A 10,032-nucleotide genomic window follows, 5' to 3' on the forward strand; every position below is an offset into this window, starting at 1 on the left:
CACTGTAGCAAGGATCTAGCCAACTACCTCCAGTTCACCAGCCTAGGACACAGAGCTGACCATCTTCTCCTGCTCATAAGCCTGACTGGTAAATTTATTACTCATCTGCCCCTTCCTCAATGTGGGGAGGACAATGCACCAGCCCCTGATCCTGAGCAGATTTCCCTTTATACTTCAAACAACAACATTGGTTTTAGGTTAAAAAAAATAGAACCGATTTATTAACTACAAGTAACAAGTGTACAGATCAAAGAAGATTACCTAAGAAATAAAGGAAAATTGCAAACTCAGTTCTGTAAATAAGACAGGATTTGAATCAAACAGTGTCTCACCCTGATGGTACAAACAGTTACCCAATCTTCCATATATGGGCCAGGATTTTCTTCTTTCCAGCCTGGGACCACCTTCCCAGTCAAAGTTGTTTTCCTCTAGTTATGCTTTCAGGTGTTCAGTTGTGGGTGTCGGGGTCTGAGACCAAGTGGTGATGTCACTTCCCCTTTTATAGCTTCTGCCATGTGGAAGGAACTTCATTTTTTTTTCAAAATAAAGCCTATAGCAGTTAGTGGGAAAGTACGGGCACAAGATTGACTCCAGAATCATATGAGTTGGTCACATGCCCTGGCATGTTTTCAGTGAGTCATAGCAGGGTTTATTATCCACATTCTAGTCGATCGCCCACTTGTGCTCATTGATGGGGCATGAATTTGAATAGTCCATTCACAATGTGCTGGCTAGACTGAATGGTAACTATATTTTGGGAATTACCACAGGAACAAACACATTTGAAAAGTAGGTATATGTATAAAAATGTGGTGGTCATATTCAGCAGATGATAACTTTTCCATTGACACCTCATATGACATATTTTGTACAAGATTTGGTGCAATTACAGAACAGTGATTTAATATGGGATGCCAGTGTGTTGTTTTGGGGTACAGAGTGTCACAACAATATATCTATCAAAACGATATCATTCTTGTCCAACCAGTGCTCAAAGCAGGACCAACACTACCTAAATCATCCCAGCCAGGGCTTTGTCGAACCAGGACTTAAAAACCTCAAACAATGGAGATTCCACCACTTCCTTAGGTAACCCATTCAAGTACTTGAACACTCTCCCAGTGAAATAGTTTTTCCTAATATCCAACCTAGACCTCTCCCATTGCAACTTGAGATTGATGCTTCTTGTTCTGTCATCTGTCATCATTGATACCAGCCGAGCTCTAGCCTCTTTGGAAACCCCCTTCATGTAGTTGAAGGCTGCTATGAAATCCCCCCCTCACTCTTCTCTTCTACAGACCAAATAAGTTCCCTCAGCCTCTCCTCGTAAGTCATGTGCACAAGCCCCCTAATCATTTTATTGTCCTCCACTGAGCTATCTCCAATTTGTCCACATCCTTCCTGTAGTGAGGGGCCACCAACTGGATACAATACTAGTTCTTTTTGGAACCTTATTATAGCCTTGTCCATCACAACATCCTGTGGCAAATAGTTCCAGATATTGAACTATGAGTTGTCTGAAAAAATAAATCCTTTCATTTGTTTTAACCTGTTTTAAACCTGCTACCTATTATTGGGTGACACCTAGTTCTTGTGTTATGAGAAGGAGTAAATAACACTTCCTTATTCATTTTGTTTACACCTTTCAGGATTTTTATAGACCACTCTCATACCCCCCCCCTTAGTCATCTGTTTTTCCAAGCTGACAACTCCCAGCCTTTTCATCTCAACTCATATGGAAATTGTTTGATACCCCTAATCATTTCTGTTGCCCTTTCTGTATCTTTTCCAATTCCAATATATCTTTTTTGAGATGGGGCAACCAGATCTGCATGCAGTATTGAATATGTGGGCATAGCATAAGTATAGATAGAGGCAATATATTTTCCATCTTATCTCTCCCTTTTGTAATGATTCCCAACACTGTTTAGCTTTTTGGACTGCCGCTGCACATTGAGTGGATGTTTTTGGAGAACTATCCACAATGACTTCAATATCTTTCTTGAATGATAACAGCTAATGTAGACACCATAATTTTTATGTATAGTTGGAAGGATGTTTTCCAATGTGCATTATTTTGCATTTTGTCGATATTGAATTGTATCTGCCATTTTGCTGCCCAGTCATGCAGGTCTGAGAGATCATTTTGAAGCTCTTCTCAGTCTACCTGGCACTTAACTGCCTTGAATAATTTTGTTTCATCAGCAAATTTCGCCACCGTCACTGTTTACTAGGGCTGTCAAGTAATTATTTTTTTTCATCACCACTCTGGAGCATACACTAGGATATGGTCAGAGCCCTCAAAGGTGTCCAAAGGCCAACTCCTGGAGTCCCTGACTCCTCCTCCAGTTGGAGTCTATGTCTCTGCTGCAGCCATCACCCTGCTAGCAGAGTCCCCTCTCCGGCCCTTGTGCCCTCTGTCCTACCCCAGCTTCCTCTGGATCATCACAGTCCAGGTGGTTTAAAAGGGCCTGGACCAACAGCTCCTCTCTCTCTTCCTTTCTGGGGAGGTTCCATTCCTTCCATGCCCTCCCCTCTGCAGAGAAGGTGGAGAAAACTGTTTTTTATCTAGAAATGCAGTTACTCCCTTCTTCTGTCCAGGCGAGAGCTCGTTAGGGCTGATAGCCTTTAATGACCAATTTATATATAGGCAGATGCCTCCTGCCCCTTAGTACAAAGAGGGTGAGTGAAGAGTAGAGGAAAATCCCAAAGAAATAAGGATACAGATTGTTGATACAATCAAATGTGAATTAATAGGATTAAAATTTCTGCCCAATGTGGCAATCAAAAAAAGTGAACAGAATGTTGGTAATCATGTAGACAGAATAGATAATAAGACAGAAAATATCTTATTGCTTCTATACAGGTCTATGCTATGCCCACATATTGAATACTGAGTGCAGATCTGGTCACCCCATCCCCAAAAAGATATGTTTGGAATTGGAAAAGGTACAGAGAAGGGCAATAATTTATTAGGGATATTAAACGTTTGAGGAGAGGTGAAAAAGATTGGGACATTTCAACTTGGAAAACAGATGACTCAGGGGGGTATGAGGTATCAGGTTTCCCTCCCTACTCTGAACCCCGGGGCACTGATGCGGGGACCTGCATGAAAGCCCCCCTAAGCTTATATTTCACCAGCTTAGGTTAAAACTTCCCCAACGCACAAATTCCTTTCCTTGTCCTTGGACAGTAATTGCAGCCACCAGCAAGTGATTAAACAAACATTCAGGGCGGGGCTACTTGGAGCCGCCTTCCGCCCAAATATCCCCCCAATCCCCTTCACCCCCTTTCCTGGGGGCGGGGGTTGAGAATAATATACCAACCAATAGGTTAACAAAGTGAGCACAGACTAAATCCCTGGTTTTTAGGACACCGAAAATCAATCAGGGTCTTAAAAGAAGAATTTTATTTAAAAAAGGTAAAAGAATCACACCTGCAAAATCAGGATGTAAGATAACTTTACAGAGTAAATAAAAGGATTTTAAACCCAGAGGATTCCCCTCTGACTCTGCTTCCCAGTTACAAAACCAAAATAAAATTACCTCTTAGCATAGGGAAAAATCACAAGCTAAAACAAACGATAATCTAACACATTTCCTTGCAGTTACTTAGAACTTCTGTAAGTTTAGATGTATCATCTCAGGATCTTGTTAGGAGCTGGTTTACCTGCTTGGTCTCTCTCTTTGTCCCGAGAGGGAACCAACAAAAAAGCACAAACAAAAACCTCCCCCAACCCCAGATTTGAAAGTATCTTCTTTCCCCATTGGTCCTTCTGGTCAGGTGCCAACTAGGTTAATTGAACTGATTAACATGTTACAGGTAAGAGATTCTGCATCTCTGGCTGGAAGGGATTTTATGTTACTACATATATAAAGGTTGTTACCCATCCCGCAGGTGTGATTCTTTTCTTTTTTTTTTAAATAAAATTCTTCTTTTAAGAACTTGATTGATTCTGCACCTCTGCCCAGGATGAATTATATGTTACTGCATACATAAAGGTTGTTACCTTTCCCTTTATATTTATGACAGAGAGAGAGCTATAATATCATGACAGGTGTGGAGAAATTGAATAAAGAAACGTTATGTACTCCTTCAACTAACAACAAGAACTACTTTTCACCCAATGAAATTAATAGGGAGCAGATCTAAAGCAAACAAAAATAATTATTTATTCACAGCCAACCAGTGGAACTCTTGGCCAGAGGAGGTTATGAAGGCCAAAAGGATAACATGGTTCAAGTAAATTAGTTCATGGAGTATAGGTAAATCAATGGCTATTAGCCATGAGGGCCAGGGATTTTGTCACTAGCCTCTGTTTGCCAGAAGCTGGGAGCGGGTGACAAGGCATGAATCACTTGATGATTACCTGTTCTGTTCATCCCCTCTGAAGCACATGGCATTGGTCATGGTCAGAAGACAGGATCCTGGGCTGGATGGACCATTGTCTTTACCCAGTATAGCCTTCTTTATAGAGCCCATATGTATCTGCCCCATGCTGTAACCCACTCTCCTCACAAAGCTGAGATAGAAACCAGGAAGCTTGATGGGGGTCTCTCTCTCCACCGAGTTAGTAACAAAGTAAGAATATACTGTGACATTGCACTCCATATGTTTTATGGAAATATGCTTATGAAAGTGAATATGATGTAATTGGAATATGCTTTATTGCAAAAGGTCTCTTGTAAAGTATCGTAACAAAGGTTATAACCTACTCAATATTTTCATCCTATTGGTATGTATCATTTTTGTATCTGAAGCTACAATAAAAGGAAGTTCTTCTTCACGCAGCGCACAGTCAACTTATGGAACTCTTTACCTACTAGATAAATTCATGGTGGCTAAGTCCATAAATGGCTATTAGCCAGGATGGGTAAGAATGGTGTCCCTAGCCTCTGTTCGTCAGAGGATGGAGATGGATGGCAGGAGAGAGATCACTTGATCATTGCCTGTTAGGTTCACTCCCTCTGGGGCACCTGGCATTGGCCACTGTCGGTAGACAGATACTGAGCTAGATGGGCCATTGGTCTGACCCGGTACGGCCTTTCTTATGTTCTTATGTTCTTATGATACGCTAGAAAATATGAAGTATAACTCTGAGGTCCTCTTATACTCTTGCAAATTGTGGGCCATTAATGGTGGTTTAGAATCTTGATGGCTCCCAATGAACCCAGACAATTGTTTGTAAATGGTTTATTTATCTCCAAACCTTCCTGTGTACATGTGGGCCAACCCATGAAAAATGTAGACTAGGGGTCTTACTGTGACGTGACCATGTCACATGATACTGGAATCCATCTTATTCCTTTTACTTTTTCATTGATGAGCCGTGGGTGGGGACGAGCACAGACAAAAGATTCCACCTTGTGCCAAAGGTATGAAAGGGATGGAGCTGGACAAAGGAGGCCTCCAGTCATGAGAAAAACACCTGGTTACCACTGGAGATGTCTGCTGGATCTAACAAAGACTGTACCAGGGGAAAGGATTAGGCCCAGACTAGGAAGGAGGCTGATCTGTGAAAGAAGCTTATTGGAACATCTTTGAGGGTGAGATATTTCCTCTAATCAGTTTTCTTAATGTATTAGATTTAGATTTGCCTGTTTTTGCTTTGTTTTGCTTTTTTGACTTACTTTCTTCGGTCTCATTACTTGAAACCACTTAAATACAACTTTTTACTTAATAAAATCACTTTTGTGTATTAATAAGCCCAGAGTACCTGGGGGAAACAAACAGCTGTGCATATCTCTTTATCAGTGTTATAGAGGGTGGACAATTTATGAATTTACCCTTTATAAGCTTTATGCAGAGTGAAACAGATTTATTTGGGGTTTGGATCCCTTCGGAAGCTGGGTGTCTGGGTGCTGGAAACAGGTATCTTGTTGAGCTGTTTTCAGTTAAGCCTGCAGTTTTGGGGGCATGACCCAGGCCCTGAGTCTGTGTTGCAGCAGTCTGGCTCAACAAGACAGGGTGCTGCCACCATCCAGATGTCTGAGTCATCTAGAAAACTCTGTCTTCCCCCAAAAATCTTTCCCCTCCCTAGGTAGCCTTGAGAGACTCCTCCACCAATTCCCTGGTGAGTCCAGATCCAATTCCCTTGGATCTAAAAATAGGGAAAAAATCAATCACGTTCTTAAAAAGAAGGCTTTTAATTAAAGAAAAGAAAGGTAAAAGAAAAAACGCTCTGGGAGACAGCATACAAGCTGATGTCACAGACAACAGATTTAAAACACAGGATGTTCCCCTGGGCAAAAACCTTAGTATACACAAGAATACCCAAATTTGATTACTCCCCTAATTGCACAAAGACAAGTTACAAAAACTATTTATTCCTTTTTAAAACTTACTACTCTGATAAGAGGTTGGTTCCTTGATCTTTTTCACTCTGGCTGAAACTGAAACTGACTCTAAACAAAGGAAACATCCCTCCTTCCTTTTGAAACATCTTGTTCCCCCATTGGTTCCTCTGGTCAGGTATCAGCTAGGCTAGGTGAACTTCTTAACCCTTTACAGGTAAAAGAGGCATTAGCCCTTAATTATCTGTTTATGACAGTGGGGAAGAGGCACAGCAGGGAAGGAGCCAGGGTAAGGGGTGGGGTTGCAGAGGTCCAGCTTCCGGCAATTAAAAAGAGGCAAACTAGTGAATTGTACATGGGCTGATTCCCCAGTTTGCCATGCTGGCACAGCACAATAAGTTCATAAAAGGGTTTAATGTCTCTCTGACTGTCCAGGAAGTGGTTCAAGGAAGATGGCCCAGCACCATGTCACCAGCTATCTCTTCATGGAGCCTGAATACCAGGATAAAAAATTTAGGTCTCTTTACGAGTAAAGAGCTTGAGCAGCCTGTCCCGGATCTGTTTTGTCCTCACCCCATAGATGATGGGGTGAAGCATGGGGGGCACCAGAAGATACACATTCGCAATGAGAACAAATACATGTTGGGGCACTTTGTGGCCAAACCGGTGAATGAGGGATGAGAAGAATTCTGGAAGGTAGAAAGATAATATGCAACAAAGGTGGGAGCCGCAGGTCCCAAAAGTTTTCATCCGGGCATCCTTTGTGGGGAGGCTGAAGATGGCCCTGAGGATTTGGATATAGGACACAGCGATAAAAGGCACATCTATACCAATTACAAAGAATAGTACAAAGAGGCCATAGTAACTACTGATCTGGATATCGGCGCAGGCCAGCTTCACCACAGATATGTGATCACAGTAGGAGTGGGGGATGATGTTGGTTCTGCAATATGGCCACCGCCTCACTAGGAATGGATAGGGCAATGCAAGTATGGCCGCTGCGCAGCACCACCGCCAGGCCAATCTTAGCCACAACAGAATTTGTCAGGGTGCTGGAATGTCTCAGGGGGTCACAGATGGCCACATAGCGGTCCAAAGCCAAGGCCACAAAGATCCCAGACTCCATTGCTGAGAAGCAGTGAATGAAGTACATCTGGGTGAGGCAGGCACTGAAATTGATCTCCCTGGAATTGAACCAGAAGTTACTCAGCATTTTGGGCACAGTGGCCATGGACAGGACAAGGTCAGTGACGGCCAGCATGCAGAGGAAATAATACATGGGCCCATGGAGGCTCTGCTCCGTCTTTACGATGAACAGGATGGTGAAGTTCCCCAAGATGGCTATGGTGTACATGGCGCAGAAGGGGATGGAGATCCAGACATGCGATGCCTCCAGGCCAGGAATGCCCAGCAGGATGAAAGTGGAGGGGTTGGTGAAGTTGGCTGTGTTGGACTCTGACATGGAGTAGAGGAGAAGTTGTCCAACGCTGAGGCACAAGGGTGTCGCCTGCATGTACCCGTACGTTCTCCTGACTTCCTGTATGTGCCCAGGGTCTAGGGTGATGGTTGCAGTTCAAATGCCTGAATGGAGAGACAATATTAATATAAGACTCTACATGCACTAGTTGAGGCTGTTTTCATGGGTGAAGCAGATTGGTTGCTCTTGACACAGTGGAGATATAAAATTTTCATAATTCAGGGAAATGAATTATGAACAACTGTTCCTTATAATGCTAATTCAATGTTTTATGATACTCCATGCATCAATAATTCCTACATGTCAGGGTGGAGGAAACTTAAGAGGCAGCAGCGGGAAACACAAGTATGGATACTTGTTATCCATCATTGTTCCTTAATGCAATGAAACCCAAGGTAGAAAATCCACATTGTAGGGAGTTACACATTTATCTGATTTCTCAAAATCTGAAAGTGGAAAAAAATCCAAACCTTTTAAACACATATGCCAGGGTACTTGGAAAAGAACTGGGCATGATAGATAGCCGCTCAACTGAAACACCTTCCGAATCTCAGCAGAGGGAAATGAAACACAATCTTTGCATTCCAAAGGAATGTCATAGAGAATAAACTCCTCTGGATATCGGTTCTGCTCTGGTCACCTGGTCTCTATAAAGGATATAACAAATATAAGGGGGATTTCCGAGACAGGCATGGGAATGGAGAACAGACTGAAAAGTCGGGGACTGTTTAGTTTAGAGAAGAGACACACAAGCAGGCATATGTAGAGGGGTGGGAAATAGGTAAGGAAGTGATTCCATTCAAACTGACAAACAGAGAAGAGTTCCCAACTAATACTTTCTATAGACACTGAGTGCTTCAAAATCTCTAGTTTCCCTAAGCTGAGGAAAATTATCAACAAAACTGATTGGGATGAAAAATGTAGACAAAAAAATTGGAATAAAAATTGGGAGATTATTAGATAGAGAAAAAGTCACAATTCCACAGTCAAGAAGGCTAAAATCCCGGTTCAGTTGCAAAGTGAAGGTAGAAATTAGGGGTGAGGGGATATATAACAAATGTGAAAAAAGAGGAAATAAATAGCCTGCAATATAAATTGGTAATTATGAAAATTGAAAAGGCACTTTAAAGACATCAGTTAAATATCCATGGTTGGCAAAGCTAAGGATAATGAAAAATCATGTTATTAAGTATATTAAGAAGAAAAGGAATCTTCAAAAAGTTTTAGGGCAATTCCTGTGTTTTAAACTATAAAAATGACTGTAAAGATTTGAAAAGTTTAGGAAACAATGGAAAAGCTGCTATGGGATTAGTTCAAGAAAAAAAATCTAAGAATATAAATAATGCTAGTCAATGACAAGGTTTATGCAAAACCAGTCTTGTCAAGCAATCCTGAAATCATTCTTTTGTTAGGGTGGACATTTGGTTTATCAAGGGAACTGTGCATATGCAATAATATTTGATTTTACTATTTCATTTTAATTTATGAAGGAAAAAGAGGGAGGTAAAATAAATAACACTCTACAATATCATTGGAGTACACACAAAATGGACTGAAGACTAGCTGACTGAGAGACCTCAGAAAGCACTTGCAGTGACTGGAGCTTTTTCTAGTGGGGTTCTGCAGGGATTAGTTCTGGGCCTGATGTTATTCAATATTGTCATCACTGATCTGAAAGGAAATAGAAAATCAGTGCAGATAAAATTTGTGGACAACCCAAAGATTGGCAGAGCGCTGAAAATAGGGAAGATCGGTAAGGTGACCAGATAGAAAGTGTAAAAAATCGACACTAGGCGTCGGGGGGAAACATGCTCTTATACAAGAAGAAGCCCCAAATATTGGGACTGTCCCTAAAAAATTGGGACATCTGGTCACTCTAAGGACAGGGCAACCATATGAATTGTTCTGGAGCATTGGTAAGAATATTTAAATTGGTAAATATATTAATACAGTCAGAGAATGCAGGCCCAACCCACAGTCTGGGGTACTATATTATGCAGTGCAATAACCCTGCAAGGATTTAGAGGTCATTGTTTAAAACCAACTCAAAACGCCAAATGGACTGATGCAATCCTCGAAGGCATAAAAAAGAGAGTGGTGAGTTTTAGCAGGGTAAGGATTTTACGTCTGTACGTGGCTGTCATAGGTTTATTCCCCACTTTGAACTTTAGCGTCCAAAAGATGGGGACCTGCATGGATCCTTCTAATCTTAAATCCTAGCTTAGATCTGGTACTTGCTGCCACCAGCCAGGTTTCAGTGTC

General features: G+C 41.7%; 1 protein-coding gene across 1 annotated transcript; it reads right to left on the reverse strand.

Annotated features, from left to right (window-relative positions):
* Positions 1-6,806: 6,806 nt before the first annotated feature.
* Positions 6,807-7,755, reverse strand: LOC123364346 (olfactory receptor 52E4-like). The gene is given in 2 exon segments (XM_045006400.1): positions 6,807-7,286; positions 7,288-7,755. Coding segments are annotated over 2 exon segments (948 nt in total).
* Between the last annotated feature and the right edge of the window lie 2,277 nt (positions 7,756-10,032).

The sequence above is a fragment of the Mauremys mutica genome, chromosome 1 (genome assembly GCF_020497125.1).
Source record: "Mauremys mutica isolate MM-2020 ecotype Southern chromosome 1, ASM2049712v1, whole genome shotgun sequence".
Classification (NCBI taxonomy): Eukaryota; Metazoa; Chordata; order Testudines; family Geoemydidae; genus Mauremys; species Mauremys mutica.